This window comes from Grammomys surdaster, unplaced genomic scaffold (genome assembly GCF_004785775.1).
Source record: "Grammomys surdaster isolate TR1022 unplaced genomic scaffold, NIH_TR_1.0 97, whole genome shotgun sequence".
Taxonomy (NCBI): Eukaryota; Metazoa; Chordata; class Mammalia; order Rodentia; family Muridae; genus Grammomys; species Grammomys surdaster.
The window spans coordinates 12,299,042-12,315,223 of NW_021604576.1; the positions used below are offsets into that span (position 1 = coordinate 12,299,042).

At 37.4% G+C, this 16,182-nt stretch overlaps 1 protein-coding gene across 4 annotated transcripts in view; it reads right to left on the minus strand.

The window, feature by feature from the left end:
* Manea (mannosidase endo-alpha) overlaps window positions 1-15,792 on the minus strand; it is a 19,524-nt gene extending 3,732 nt beyond the window's left edge. The window contains exons 1-3 of one of the 4 annotated variants that reach the window (XM_028780566.1): window positions 15,580-15,792; window positions 9,554-10,135; window positions 6,722-6,831 (exon numbers count right to left, since the gene is read on the minus strand). In XM_028780566.1, coding sequence (XP_028636399.1) covers window positions 6,722-6,831; window positions 9,554-10,097 — 654 coding nt within the window. In that variant the 5' untranslated portion in view covers window positions 10,098-10,135; window positions 15,580-15,792. Of the gene's footprint in view, window positions 1-6,721; window positions 6,832-9,553; window positions 10,136-15,339; window positions 15,358-15,398; window positions 15,551-15,579 lie in introns of those variants that run through there. The other 3 variants (XM_028780575.1, XM_028780589.1, XM_028780583.1) reach the window with 3 other exon arrangements.
* Between the last annotated feature and the right edge of the window lie 390 nt (window positions 15,793-16,182).

Genomic DNA, 16,182 nt, shown 5'->3' on the forward strand with positions numbered 1-16,182 from the left:
AAGAGGGAGGGAGGGGGAGGGAGGGAGGGAGGGGGAGGGAGGGAGGGAAAGGGAGGGAAAGAGGGAGGGAGGGAGAGAGAGAGAGAGAGAATGTGAATAATGTAAGAACTTGATTCCACACTACTGATTTTGTCTGTAACAAACTCTTTTGAGCCCTGTAGCCAAAGCATTTTCCCAAGTGAGCATCTAACTGTATCTTTCTTCTTCCTTAATTCCTCCACCCCTGGAGTTCACCCAGTAACACCCTTTATGTCATATATGAGTGATTCTAAGTCCTCCTACAGCTGGTAGTGTCAAATACTTTGTAATTTTCTCTTTCTACAAGTTACTTGTGTTTGGCTTTGTCCCTTAGAAGACTGCAAATTCTTTTAACATAAGATGCAATATCTATTTCTTTTGTGTTTTATTTCAATATGGTTGGATCTGCAGCCCCCATCCAATTGTCTATAGGTGTGGATGGATGAGCTCTCTTTCTTAATACTGTCCATATACAAAAAACAGTCTTGTGCATAGTAGATACTGTATGAATATACGCAAGTATACATTAAATATTTCAATGCAAAATTAAACAACAGCCAAATTAAACTCTACACTACGATTTAGATCTTATTTAGGTAAAATTTCCTAAGTTCTCACTATGAATTTATACTACTCATTCAATAAATATGACTGCTTATAAACCATTAGTATAAAATAAATCATTTATACAAAGGTTAAAAAAAAACCTGTAACTTTAAAATAAAATGCAAATGTATTGCAATACAAGTTTTTGATACAACTAAAGTTTTTCTTTTCCTTTTTTTCTTTTTTTTTTTGCTAACAAAACAAAATATATGTATTGGTATTGTTGCTAATATTACAAAATATCCCAAGAAATTCTAATATACAGTGACGTTTGAGAACTTTTGGATTGGAGAAAGATGTTAAGGAAGTCTTCAGATTATTAAATACTACATAGTCAAGGGGCTTAGTAGTTATTCTTATTACAACCTCTTTGTATATTTCCTTTAGCTATAGTTAATTTCTTTAAGTCTAGATAATATTTTATTGACTTTAATATTTGAATGCCAATGAGACAGAAAACATAACTGCAAAAATACATTGGGTTATAGAAAAACTGCTGAATTTTATCAGTCTATGTCTGTGATAGCCTCAGAATGGAGGGAAGGAAACATGTATTGGGGAGGAGTTTTTTGTTGTTATTGTTGTTGTTGTTTTTATAGGAAAAGAAAAGTTACGGATTCCTTCAAATTTAATAAAAACTAGATTTGACAGGAAGAGACCTCCTGAAGATCTAGGCTACAACCATGAGGAAAGTAACCACGAAGAACAACACAGGGAACAACAAATTGCTATCTCCCTACATGGGAATGGCTCTGAGACTGGAAGGGACACGAAAATGTCTCCAGCCAGAATTTCAACTATGCATAGCTAATAAATCTTGTTGGATAAAGAATCTTCAAGATTTATCATGCCATCCTTTCAGATGGTATAGATAAAAATTTATATTATAATTTGGTTATATAATCCAAACTAACATTGAAAAAAAGACACATGCCTTACTTGCTTGAACAGAGAGCAGAAAATCATCTTTAACTGAATTATGCACATTGCATACTCCATACATATATTGTTGCAGAAATGTACACTGCCTGTGAGCGTTTAAGTATTTGTAGACACCCATGAAGTCAATGCAGCCCTGATAAAATTCACCCTCAGGGACAATGAAAACAATGCTGAGGCACTAAGGTATATTTGTTCAAGAATTCTGCTTAACCCTACCACAGATTGCCTTAATGCTGTTTCCTCAACAATCTGTATACAGGACAATTTCAAAACGGCTAGGTAGATCATCCAGCATCACAGAATATTCCAGTCAGGACTCCAGTTAAGCCCTCAACATTCTCAGCTTGCAGAGACTGGACCAGCCAATGCTGTAGCTAGCTTTCTTTTTATTTTCCTTATACTCCTGGGGACACGAACTGATCCCTCCAGCTGACTTTATCATGATAGGGTCTTTGGTTCCTTTGATATCTGGTGATGATGCTGTATAAAAAATATCCCCACAATTTTTAACTTTAAATTTTATTTGCTCAATGCAAATAAAGTCTGTGTATTAGTGACTTTGCTGTAGGCTGTGAATCAAGTTTAAGTAAATTCTACACATTTTGTTACTAGGGTCTTAAGGAAGGGTAGGGTGTCTTCTCATATTAAAATAACAAACAAACAAAATAGAAGGAGTAGCATGAAAGCATGTGACATTTCTATTTTCTCATGATTCATAAGTCAAAGCAGGTCTCCAAAATCCTAATATCAACTGGACAAGAAACATACTCCCAATTTGAGAGTCTTCCAATTGGCTCCACCACATCTCTTAAAGGCAGCTGTTTCACGGTCTTTTTCTTAGGATGTTACACAGAAAAGACAGAGTGAGCAGAAAGAATTCAGCTTTGATTTTTATAACTGTGGCATACCTACCCTAATGGAATGACAGTTCCAAGCATTACAAATGTATGCTCCAGTAAATAATATAAATCTATATACTTAAAAAATCATCTTTGAAAAAAACAAGTCACCACTTAGATTTTACTGACTTATATTTAGTAGAATCATCAACAGTAATAAAAAACAAGTCACTAATTCTTCAAACGTTTTTATTAGCTTTGCTTATTTATAATTAAAAACACTTATCTCAAATGACTTTTAGTTTAATTAACCAAATTTCAGTTACAAAGCATTTAGTAACTAATGCTATTAACACATTATGTAATCAAAACTAATAGCTTAAACATAAGCCAAAGTCATGCCTAGAAACATGAGATCTTAACAACTTTACCTTTAAAAACTTCATTAAAGCTAAAATGTCCAATTTCATTACCTCTTCCCACAGAATTGGGGTACGGACTGGACATATCAGGGGCCGTGGGTTTACTTTACATAAAATAAATCAACGACTTATTCAATCTCAGTTATAGTTCCAGAACTTGAAGACTTGACTATCTACCTGCAGTCTCCAAATGCCAATAGAACTCGCTGAGTGGCTCTGAGAAGCAGCTCCTGTCAGTTCATTGAGAGATACCATCTTAAGGCTTTCTTTAGAGCTACAGAAATATATGCTGGACTTTAATATAAATGACAAAAAGAAAAAAAAAATCCTTCCTTGAACCTACTTCGGATCTATAAATGACAGAAAAGGTAAATTTCTAGAAGCAAAAGCAGAAAAAAAAAAAAAAGAAAAGAAAAACAAAGCAAAAAAAAAAAAGGCAGAAAAACAAACTATGAAGCAGATACTGGGAAATTACCCACTGCCTCTAAAATATCACGTATTTTGTTGGTAGAAGGGGAAACAATAATCAAATATGTTGCTAGTTGTAGTGGGATATCCCCCTCCACATTTGCAATAAAGCTCGGTGATTGGGCAGTATGAAACGTAGGTGGAGTGAAGAGTTGGGAGGAGAGAAGGAAAGGAAGGGAGAAAGGAGAGAGGGAGCAGCCACGAAAAGAACCATGGATGGGTCGAAAGCTGTCCTGGGTAGCAACTTCTATCAAAAGGTTAGATATTAGGTAATAACTCTAATTGTTTGGGCATCTTGTTAATAGAGCATTTTTAAATATATAAATCCTTTAGATAATCATTAAGCTTTAAGAGTCTTCTTTCTAAAGGGTACTGCGAGGATGGTGGGTATTATCAGGGGCTCAGCCATACTTTGTGGGGCAGCGTGGTGAATTGGCAGAGCCAGCCGCCACGCTGGTGTCTCGTGGGTGCCAGGGCCCATGTTTCAAGATAGCTGGAGCCATGGTCCAGAGTGAGAGCAGCAGGAAAATGGCGGCTGCCGGAACCAAGTGGCACCAAGCACCACATTCTAAATATCTCCCATTTCAGCTGGGAAGCATAGAAAATACCTACCCATGTCTCCAAACTCCAACCCCAAGGGAGGAGACCCAGAGAATCTCAGAACCCACCATGGGAGTTCATCTGAACTAAAACTGTGTGAAACAAGGAAAGTCAGATTAAGACCACTGGCACAGCAGGATGAACCTCTGTAGGCCTAGTTATCTGCAAAGATAACACAGGAATGGGATGGTAAAGCCATTATGCAGGGTCTTATTGGGTAACCCCTGCATAATCAGGTTTGAGCTGCACATAAAGGTAAGCAGCTCTCCCAAAAATAAATTTAAATGTACATGACTTCTTGGGCAGAAGAGGGCTTTCCTTGATGTTCTCTAATCAAGGAAGAAATTTTAACTGGAGTTGTTTTTTAATTTTTTAAAATCTTCATTCTTACATAGATATTTGGTTCTTTTTTATATTGCTTTATTAGATTTAACACCTATTTCTATTGTCTCCTCTTATGTATTTCTCTAACCTACAACCCACATACTTTCTCTCTCATTTCCACTTCATTTTATCTTCTTCTCTCCTCCACCCCTTCCTCTATTTTTAACTGCAATTTTCTAATGTCAGTAATCTTTAGGGTCTGTTTTCCCTAACGACTTCCCAATTCCTCCCTGCTACTTACTATTTTATGTGAACTCTTGCTCATACTCAACTTAGTGTCTTTGCATTACTCCCCTTAGTAGGTAATATCCTAGCAAATACTATTTTTGTGCCTTTATTCCCTATGGATCATAAACTTAAAGGAAATAGTTGTTTTTCACTATTAGTGAGTTTTCATAGTAGATCTATCCCTCAGTGGAATTTTTCCTTTAATGCTCTATTATTGAAGTTGTGCTGGATACTATAACTGGATACTATAACTCTTGAGCATATGAGCTATATGACATGTCCAATACAGGAGCTATAGGGAAAAGGCATCTTAACCCTCTTACAAGCTAGTCCAAGGGGAAAATTTCCAAAAGAATTTCAAACTTCAATGGAAACAATAAAGGAGATATAACAAACACCTACAGTGACAAAATATACAAATATTGACAAAGAACCAAAGGACCAGGAGAAGTCAAGGAAACAAGACTTCTCTCAAATATTCAGTTCCACAGTGTTAAATTTTCTAAAATGAAAAACCTGAAAGAAATACTAGACAAGGAGTTCAAAACAATGATATAAAAAAAGATTGAACAAAGTCTAAAAGGACAAGAATAAACTCTTGAAAGAATTCCAAAAGAATGTAAATGAATACCTGGGAGAAATAAGGAAGTCAATGAATGAGAAAAATAAAAATTTAATGAAGACAGAGGAATACTGAAAGAAAGTGATAAAAAAATCAAATGAAAATCTTAGAAAAGCTCACTTAGACAAATTTATTGGAAAACTGTTGCTGAAGAAAACATTGGATAATTCACATGGAGAAGCATGGAGAAATTGAGCTGGTGCCGAACTAGAGGCTTTACCCTTCATTCCTAATGTTCATTGCACTGGAAGGCATTCTGCACACCACCAGAGGAGAAAGCTAAAAACCCACCCAGCTATAAACCCTGCAATTTACAATGCTGATCATCTGCAAGATACACTAGTACAATCATGATGCAAACACTGTGGAAGTAAACCATAGTTTCTGAAGGAGAACTTACTATTATTCTGCTAAGTAGGCATAATATTAAGGCAAATTCCTAATGACTTATTATTATACTCATAGATTAGTTCATCTATAATTCTTAGAGATATTTGTTTCTGCAATATATGGTGAACGATCAAGATGCAGAGAATAAGACACTGTAAGATGCTAAGCTTTCCATGGGACATCTCTATCACGTAACTCTTTACTAGAGAAAAGGATCAATGCAGAAGAGGTAGAAAGACTCTAAGAATCAGAGGCACAGAATGACTAAAGGAAACAGTTCTTTCTGGTTACAACAGGGTGGGTATAAATGTGAACTCACTGCAATTATGTCAGCACCCACGAAATCTGTGCAAGCTCAAGCTGAATACAATTGCGGCATGAAGAGGAAGCTGGACATCAAGTCCAACACACAGCTGAAGAACTATTGGTAACTGTTAGCTTCCGTGAGAGGTGGTGTCAGTTTTCATTAAGAGTATGCGCCCTAGTAAGTCAATCAAGTTCCAGTTGAAGGCAGAACATCCAAGAACATCAAGAAGTGGACTTGACAGAATAATTAAATGGAGGAGGGTGGGGAGTTGAGTGGATGGAAAAAAGGGATGGATCTGATAGACGATAGGGTGAATATTAACAAAATGCACTACATAAAATTTAAAATTTAAAAAAAATGGGCAGAAATTTTATAACCATTTTATAAAGATGTAAAGTTATACTGTTAAATGTAGTAGTTTTTGATATTTAGGGGATAGGGATAGTCAGATAATAATTTCACTAACTTTTATATATTGTGTTCACAAAGAAACCTGTCAACCCCTTCTTTTCCTATTAAAACACATAGTACAGAACAGAGAAAGTAGTACATGTCTTTAATCATAGCATTTGAGAGGCTGGATTGCTGTGAGTTCCAAATCAACCTGGTCTACAGGTTCCAGGCAATCAAGAGTTACATAGGGAGTCCATGCTTAAAAATAAAACAAAATCTAATACAAGAGTATAAAACATGGTCAGAAAAATAGTAAGGAGTACTTATAATTGGATAGGTTCTGAAATTTAAATTATTAAAAGAAACCTTTAAGATGAAGTAATATTTTAAAATATTTCTACATATATCAAATTTTAATTAAAATGAGTACATAAAATATTATTACTATCATGAGGATAAGGGATCAGCAATGATACATACAATTTGAAAAGAAATTAAATACCTTCAGATTATATTTATGAGCTTTATCCAAAATAGTTGGTACCAAGTGATCAGTAGCTTCTCCATTCTCATCATTTGAATCAGGTGGGTACCAAGACAGGGCCAGTACTCCTAATAGAAAAGCATAACAAACAACAAAAGTTTATCCAAATTAAGAAACGAAGATTAGAAACGGCTCAAAATCAAGTCAACCAAAATCCAGTAACACCATTAGCTGAGGAGCTAATGAAATGTTAAGAGTTAGTTTCCTATAGGGATGTGGCCCCTAAGATGTTCCCCGTGTTCCAGTAGATAGTCCTAGCATGCATATATGAGCAACCCTAATTGGATTCAGTAGTTCATAGAGTACATAAGATTGAAAACAAAAAGTGGTGGTGGTTAGGAGGACAGAGGAGGAATTAGAAGGGCGAAATCGGGAATACACTTGATTAATACACATTAAATGCACAGGTGAAATTCTTAGCCAGTAAAGAAAAAGAAACTGTTGGAGAGCTAGACTTTAACACTTAAATTTTGTCAGAGTGAGAGTATGTGCAGACAAATTTTAAATAGAGGACTAAGGGAACACCTTCATTAGAGCTGATGGGGAAAGGGCTATCTTTGTCCTCTATCCAAACAATAGCAAAAGGGTGTAACACAGAGTAAAGAACTGATAGTGGTTAGGGATTCAAGGAAGCTATGGCTATCGAATAAATGAGCTGCACCTAGATAAGGATGTTGGTGAAGAGAAATGCTGGGAAAAAGTGATCAACATTTAAGCAGCCCACTAGCCCAACTTGTATCAGCATCATGAGCAAAAATAAACAGTTTCTCAGTGTATAGCCTAGGAAAAAAAATTTCTCAGAAAAATCAGTGAATATAATCATACATAAGGGAAGCAGTGCATGTCAAAAAGACACAAAGCATGTGAATGTTAAAAGCAATGCATTCTTCCAGAGTTCAAACCAAGATTCTATTTATTATAATTATGCAAAACTTTCTAATAGCTACTGATGTAATAGCAGACCAACATCAAGTTTAGGCAAAAATTACTGTTGTGAAAACAAAGCCCTACTCCATAAGAAGGAAGGTCATAGCAGAAGGATGATAAGCTAGTTAAGAAAGTGATCCTGGAAGGGAAGTCAGTTTCCATGAGAATGCCTGGAAGGAGTGAAGCAGCTGCCAGCTGCGGAAGCAGCAGTCTCAAGTCCTGGCTCTCAATGCTCACGTGTCTCTCTGCTGCACTTTATGCAGATATTTCAGTCAGCCAGCATCAGCATTCTCAACAGCAAAGACAAAGCAATGTGAGTCAAGAACTTACCTTCTTCCTGAGCTCAAACAGCATGTTTCAAAGAATAATGAATAAAATACAAGTAAGCACAATGAAAAGAACACAGGAAATAAAGCTTCAGGCTTTATTAGTGGAACTCAAAAAGACAACAGTCTTCAGACACTGGCTCTAGAGACTCTAAAACATTTCTCAGGCACCAGATCATATTGTCATTGTAGGGTTTTATTATTATCTAAAGCCATGTACTTGGGAATCACACAAAGGGCAGAGATGAATGAGGGGCATTGGTGAGAAGAGAATAACTGATCACTTTTCCCCAGTTAAATTAAAGGTATACACTGCAGTGCTCCAGCAAATTAAACAATAAGTAAGAACAAAGACTGTATCTACTAGGCCAAAAGAGACTACGGGAAGAAATAATTCAGATAGTCAATGTCAGATAAGGCATATACAGGATGAGAGGAGTATAAAACAGACAAATAAAAAGGCAAAATGAAACATTACAAACCATATTGCATTAAATAAAGATGAAATTGACAAAATATTTGAAATGGGGGAGACAAAGTCACAAAGCCAAGTAATATGCTACAGAAAAGCAAAAACACACTGGAAATGTCCAACATATGACTGAAGAAGCAAACACTCTCATGTAATGAAATATAATCCCCAGTAAAAATGACTAAAACCGACATTCCTAACACAGGGGAATCACAAAATACTGTGCTATGCAAAATAAGACAAGCAAACAGGATAGCTAACTAATTCTGCTGTCCTAAAGGAACAATCACAAGCACTTCCCAGTGACAGACATCAGGTCCAGTTGCTGGAATGGGGTCAGGGTTGGCAGTTAATAGGGCAATGATGATGATGACAAACTGAGAGCAGGGGACAAGGTCCAGCTGCACTGAACTACGACCTTTGGCCCTCAGCCTTCCAAGTGCTAGAATGGCAGGCATGTTCCGCCATGCATGGTCAAGGGTGAAGTCTTTTGGATTACAGAAATATCTTATTTCATGGGTGTACTGATATTTTAAAAAATAAGATAATCCTTTATATTTTATATAAGTCATTAATAAAATTGTGAATTTAATTGAAAACAATAAGTTTGAATATCCAAAAAATATGTCAAAATTTATCAATTAAACAAATTATGTTAAAAGCAAGTAAAAAGTAGTTTAAATTTTTAAAAAGACATATAGCCTAGGTCTGATAGTGTAGGGCCATAACCTCAGCTATTTGAAAGACTAAAACAGGAGGACCAGGCTTTAGTCCTTAAAGACCCTGTCTCACAGTACAGGACAAAAGAGGCTACAGGCCAGGTGTGGAGGGGCTGCATAAGACTGTGAAATCATCAGTTCAATTCCCAATACTCCAAAAAACAACAAAAACAAAACAACAACAACAAACACTGGAACAACAACAAAAAACATGAATAGGACACACATCACACATAGAATTTAATCAAGGGGTATTAGCTAAGACTGTAATTAATAAAAGAATGATACTCAATAATTTAATTGTACACCCAAATTAGTAATATATGAAAATAAAATAATTACCAACCAATTGAGGCTGAGCGCATTTGTTTCATGTGAGTTTCTATGACAGAAGGGTCTCGAGAGCTGTAACTTCCTAACTCAGGATAAAAACTGGAGCCAATGTCGTCTGGCGGAGTATGTCTTCCTTGTGGATAGTTCTTGGCTATTCTAGGGTCCCAATGTTCCAGGACTGGATGATTCCAGTGTACATATTTACCATCAAACTGTGGATTTCCATACCAACTGTAATAAAATGCATGTACAAAATAATTGAGAGGAGGCAGTTCTTCCAGGTCTGCCTCGGAGGGTTTGGGTGGCAGCACAGTCATGTCAGCGCCTTTTAAATCCTTGGTATTTGTTTCCATGTTGATTCTACCACTCCTTCGGAAGTCAGCTTTGTTTCCTGAGTGGGCATTTGGTGGACGAAGTTCTGGAAGGAGGTCAAGTCCAAAAGGAGGTCCAAAGGATGCTGCGTTTGGCCACAGCAACTTTAAGCCCATCATCAGAGAGAAAATAAATAGAATAAAAAGTGACAAAATGATGCAGGTCCTTCTTCGAAATTTTGCCATGATGACATACTTTAAACTCCAAACTAGTAAATGTTTTGCTGTAATTCATTGAGAATAGGATCATTAGTAATTGATATCAGGAATGTTTTCTAAGGTATTTAAAATAGCTAAAATAGAGTCATTACATTTAAAAATAAATAAAATTTATTATAATAATCATTAAATACTGTCCAATGAACATGCACACATAGACACAGATGCATGCACACATACACACTCACACACACACACACACAGCAAACATACATATATAAGAAGGACTGATTGGAAAATTTCGTGTGTACATGCCAATAATATTTAGTCAGTTAAAACATAGGAATCTGTTTTTAAAAATGGAATATATTTTATCATGTGAATAAATATTGTGCCTATAGAATACACGAAGTGAATAATTAGCATAAAAGATAAATATTAAAAGGGAATAATTATAGATTTTAAATTTTATTTGTGAATGCAATAGAATCAGAATAAAACTTCTTAATGACAGCAATGAAAACAAAAACATTAGATATTCTGGCAACAAAGATTTACCACTCAGTGACTGTGTCCACCAAAACACACAAGTCAGAAACATAACCTCTAATTCAATACTGTTGAGAGGCAGACTCAGTTGGAGATAAAACACACACACACATACATACACACACACACACATATGCATACATATACTCATGCACGATACAGAGTGTATACAGTCTGCTCTCTATATGGGAGTTCTATATCTATAATTCAAGTAACCACAGATACCTACTGACGAAGAAATTTACATCTGTTGCGAAGATGTACAGATTTTTTTCTTGTCATTATTCTCTAAACACAGAATATTAACTACTTTGACAAAATTGCTAGTGATTTTTATCATTAGAGATGATTAAAAATTCACTGGGGGAAACATGTAAGTTATACTCAATTTCTCATATAAACTTAAACATCTTTGAATTTTGGTTTCCAGGAAATGCCTAGAACCAATCTCTTCAACCTGTTTAGAGACGGCTGTGCATATATATAGTAACACAATGCAATTATCTAATTGCCGATATGATTGAAACAGACTGCAGGAAAAATATAGGAATTGAAATGTTTTCACTTTTTGGCAACATTTTTAATGGTAAAAATTTGTATTTAAAGGAAGAAAAAAAAAAGGAATCCCTCTAGGCATACAAAGCACATTATGAGATCTTAATATAAGCTCTGCTTCTTTCTGGAAAGGATCAGTTCTATATAGTCCTTCAAGCTCAGCACTGCACACCAGTGAGTGAGTGCACTGCTGCAGGAATGGGACAGCCCTATTCAGTCAACAGTAATGATGGAAGAACATAACCACTTTGGTTTGCTGCTATAACTTGCTGTCCTGAATTTTTTAAACTGTAGACGTAATAACATATCCTTCCTCCCCTTTGATTAAAGAAGATGATAATTTTGACAAAGCATGAAGCACAAAAACCTATTTTGGGATAATATTTGGGATGTGAACTTGACTATTTTAATCAAACACAAAATGGAAATATGCTTAAAGCATGTATAGTCACTATCTCTAAGTGGAAAAAAAATAATCTCTTCTCAGTCTTCTAAATTTCAAATATGACACTTAAAACTGTATGCTTGGTGTTAAGTATTTTATAAGTAATTAATCACTGATATTGAATGCTGAATAAACACAGACACAAAGAGTAAGTGAATGAATAAATAAGGGAGAGCTATAGATATAGATACACTACAAGATTAACTTCAGAAATGCTAACTCAGGGTGGTAAAATGGACTGGTCAGGGTATACAACAAAAAATCAATTAAGGTTGAAATTTAGAAAAACATGGTAATGATATACTTGTGTGACTCTGGATAGCTGGTGCATACATGAACTCATAGCAACTGTGACAAACTGCACAAGAACAAGAGAATTAGACATTCCAGCATGGAGCAGTGTTTTCAAGGCCCAAAATCTACCTGGGTATTATCACTAGTTGATAATTGCTTAGAGAGAGGCAGAGCCATATCCTGGGGAGTGTGGCCACCCTTAGGTTGCTCATACCACAGGGGATGACCCCACACCCATGAGTTCTCATGCAGCAATAAATAGAAATCAATTAATCAATTATGAAGGACATAAACTTGGGAGATGTGAGGGCCAAATTCTGGACAAAGTTGGAGTGGGGAGTCACCACGGGGGAGTCACCAGTGGGGAGGCACCAGTGGGAAGGTAAGATACATTATAAATAGACATGAAATTTTCTTTTTTTTTTCTTAATAGATCATTTATTGCATTAATTCTTTATTTTTTTATTTTTTCTCAAATCGTAATTAATTCACACAGGGGTTATAAACACAGAAAGGCAGGATGTGGGGAAGGGAATGACACTGGAGTGTGGGTGTTCAGGGGGAATACAGATATCTTCAGAACCGGGTATCGGCTAGGTGAAGGTTCAGGGGACAATTCACTATGACTCTGCCTATGACTCACTTGTCCTTATCTAAGTTGGTACTGTCTGCCAAGGCTACCTATTTACAAGGTCTATGACTACTCAGGCTTGTAAATTTCCACAAAAGCTGCCTGTTTACATTAGGTTATAGCCATCTGTTTCAATGTTTTTCCACTGAGACCCAAGACGTGGTGTTAGTATACATGTATGACAGGCCTATTGCTGATTTTAGGCCTATGGCTGACTTTAGGCCTACAGTGTGTAAGCAGGGCTGCCCCTGACATCTCCTCCCTTCTCTAAGTATAGAAGGGCTGTGGCAATTCTAAACTTGCGAAGGCGGGGATAGAGGCCTGACCTCCAGTATTTGAAGGGGACCTTGTAATGGCTCCAGTCCCCCTGTGACATGAAATTTTCAAATAAGTAAAAATTATTATTTAAACATTTTTGAGCTCTGTAGTTATAATTAATTAGTCCATATTCCTATCTTTCCTTGTATAGCCCAATGTTTCTATACTTCTTTTATCTGCTCAAATCATCTCATTCATAGGACACTTGTCAGGATGAAGGCTTATTTCATATTTGCCAATGGATCACTAAGTAGTTATAAGCCATGAGTGATTATTCACGAGGAAAATGTGGGTAGCATGAAAATTATCCAGAACTAGCAAATGGGTGATGGGTGTGGTGACATACTTTAATCCCAGAATCTGTGAAACAGCAGCTAGCAGATCTCACTGAGTTTCCAGGCCATCCTGGAACTTCCAAGCCAGCCAGGGATACATATTGAGGCTTTGCCTATCAATTAATTGATTGATTGATTGACTGATTAATTAATTAATAGATGAAATACAACCAACCCAGCATATAAGATTGAGCATGTAGTTCGGTAGTTAGAACATAAGCATAGCATGAACAATTCCTTGGGTTCTAGGTTTGCCCCTTAGATCTACATGCAGAAAACAAACAAACAAATATAGCATACGTCTTATTCTCGAAAGTAACATTCGAGGTTCAAGTCAAAGCAAAAATCTGCATTCTCCTCCTGATGTCTCTCCTAAAGACTCCTAAATAGAAAACTCTATTGATGTCACACTATTCTCCTTTAATGTTGGCATTTCTTACACTGTACACTGCACCAACCTATCTGTGGACAAGTTTCCAAGTATATATATGTAAATATGTATTTACATATGTCCTATATATGTATACCCCTTATATAAATATATATGCCGTATATATGTATATTTATATATACCCTAGTATATTTATACTCTACTAGATCCCAACAAATGTTATGACCATTGATTATTATTCAGCTTATTTAAATTCAGCCAGCCCTCCTTGTTCTGACACTGGCATGTATTGGGGAAGTATGTTTATCACAGATTCTACTATACATATGCAGACCAGATTTGTGTGAGGTGCACAACACTGTAAAAGAACATTCTTGAAGGACTCAATAATTTTCAAGTTCATCTAAACAACTTAGCATCTTAAAATTTGTGACAACACAATGCCCCTGAAGCCTAAAACAAGCAGTGCCCTTGTGGCACTGCTAGTAACACATAGTGGCAAAGAACTACTAACTTAGCTTTAACTAAAGAAAGAAGTTTCGTAAGTTCCTTATGAGAAAGACAACTACCAAACTTCTCCAAGTCAACTGCAGGTGTGTGGGTTCTCAAAGCAAGAAGCTCAAGGTACTGACTGCTGACAGTGTGTCCTCACTAAAAGGGAAATTTGCACTACCCAGAGTTAGAAAACTTGTTCTTTTGAAACCATGTTAATTTTATGTTTGGTGATTTTAATCCTTTAAAATGATAGTTAATGTGAAAGTCAAATGATTTAGAATAAATAGTATCACATACTCAAGCAGCTAAGAGATCTAAAAGACCCTGAAGCAGAATGTTGTGGATTATTTTAAATGTATTTGCTCATATTGTATAACTCTGAAAAGGTCAGATTCCGTTTTAAAGTTATAATTAAATCATAAAGATTTCTCCTGCTTTTTCTTTGTGTTGATATTATTTTCTTCTAATTTTATGCTAGAGGAAGTACCTAGAGTTAGATAAGCTAATGCTAAGAACACACAGCTGAAACTTTCAGAATCTTGTTCAAGTCAGTTTCACTGCAAGTGCGGGTAACCTTTTGTACAGAAGTTCAGTCCGGCATAATCTCATTTTCTATTTTTATTTTCACAACCGTCTATGAAGAAGAACTTCATGTTACAGGTGATGAAACTGAGCAACGAACTTTTTCCAGGCTTTTGGGCTACTAAACAGCCGAGTACCCTAACGCTGACAACCTTGGAAAGGCAAACTACAGTGCTGGAACTTAGGCTCCTGGCTCCAGCCTGGCCCATGCGGCCTCAAGTACAGAAGGCATCCTACAATGATTTTTCACCGTGGAATGTGACTTAGAAAAAATGATCAGTGGTTTCTCCGCCTTCCACTGTGGCTCAAACTTCACAAGATAGCAGCTAGCTCATTGTGTTTATTTTCTGATCCCATACTCGTCATAGGAGTAAGAGCAGCAGCTTTGTAAGTGTAACTAATATGAATTCCTTTCACCAAAACCTCGAGTAATTCTGCGTTGTATTTTCAAGCTGCAGCCTACACATTGCAACATGAACAGCCCATTTCACACTCTCGTTTGTATTTCTAACCTCATACAGACACAACAGCGCTCACAAAAGCCTCCTTGTAAGTCAGTTTTACTACTTCTCCCACTCGATCTCATCCGTAAGTCCTCGACACAACAAAAGGAAAGTTTTAAGCGCTCGCACTCCCCAACTTGTTCCTCCGCAAACAGAAAAGAAGCCGGCCACCTTAGAGGGGCAGGGGACAGCGCAGAGCCCAGCCTGTTAAAGGAGAAAGGAACAAAGACCTCGGAGGACGCACTTCTCCCGGCGGCCTCCGGGTCCCAAGCTGGGATAGGAGACGGCTGGGCAACCTCCAGGGTTCGCCACTCGCAGGTTCGGGGCTCAGGACCGAGTCGTGAAGAATCATCTCAGGGCAAACTCGGGCATCCAGGCAAGGGCAATCTCGGACGCGGTGCGGACACTAACCTAGCGGCGGGAACCGGTGCGGAAACGGGCTGCAGGGCTGAGCCGGACTGGATTCCTGGAGGCCCGGGACGCGGGGTCAAAGGGCGCCGCAGGCAGGCGGCCAACGATTGGCTGTCGGGCTAGCGCGCAGGCGTTAGCTGCTGAGTCCCTGTGGGCCTCAGCTCCGGGACCTCACAATTGCTCACTGGGGTCTGGGACCCTGCCTCTGCGGGACCCAATGTCCGAGAGAAAAAAATCGCAACTTCCGCCAGGGCTGACAGCTCTCTCCACCGTCCCACCTCCTAAAGGACAGCGCGGGGCGTGGCTGTAGAGGTTGAGGCTCTGAGGGGGCGGGGTTTAAGGCGGGGCTCCGAGTTCCCTTGCCTGTCCTGAAATCTACAGCAGGGTCATGGTGGAGGAAGCTAGCTAGAGTAAAATCAGAGAGTTAAATCAGAGGACCCCTTTATTTCTCCAAGGAGAAATGAAAGCTCTTTTACACTTTTGCCTCTCAGGATAGCCACAAATCTCTAATAGAGGTCATACGTGTATTGTGTGTTACTTAGCTTTAAAATTCATTGGTTATTTCTAAAGTTTTAAAGTTGAAACCATGTTTTAGTTTATAAA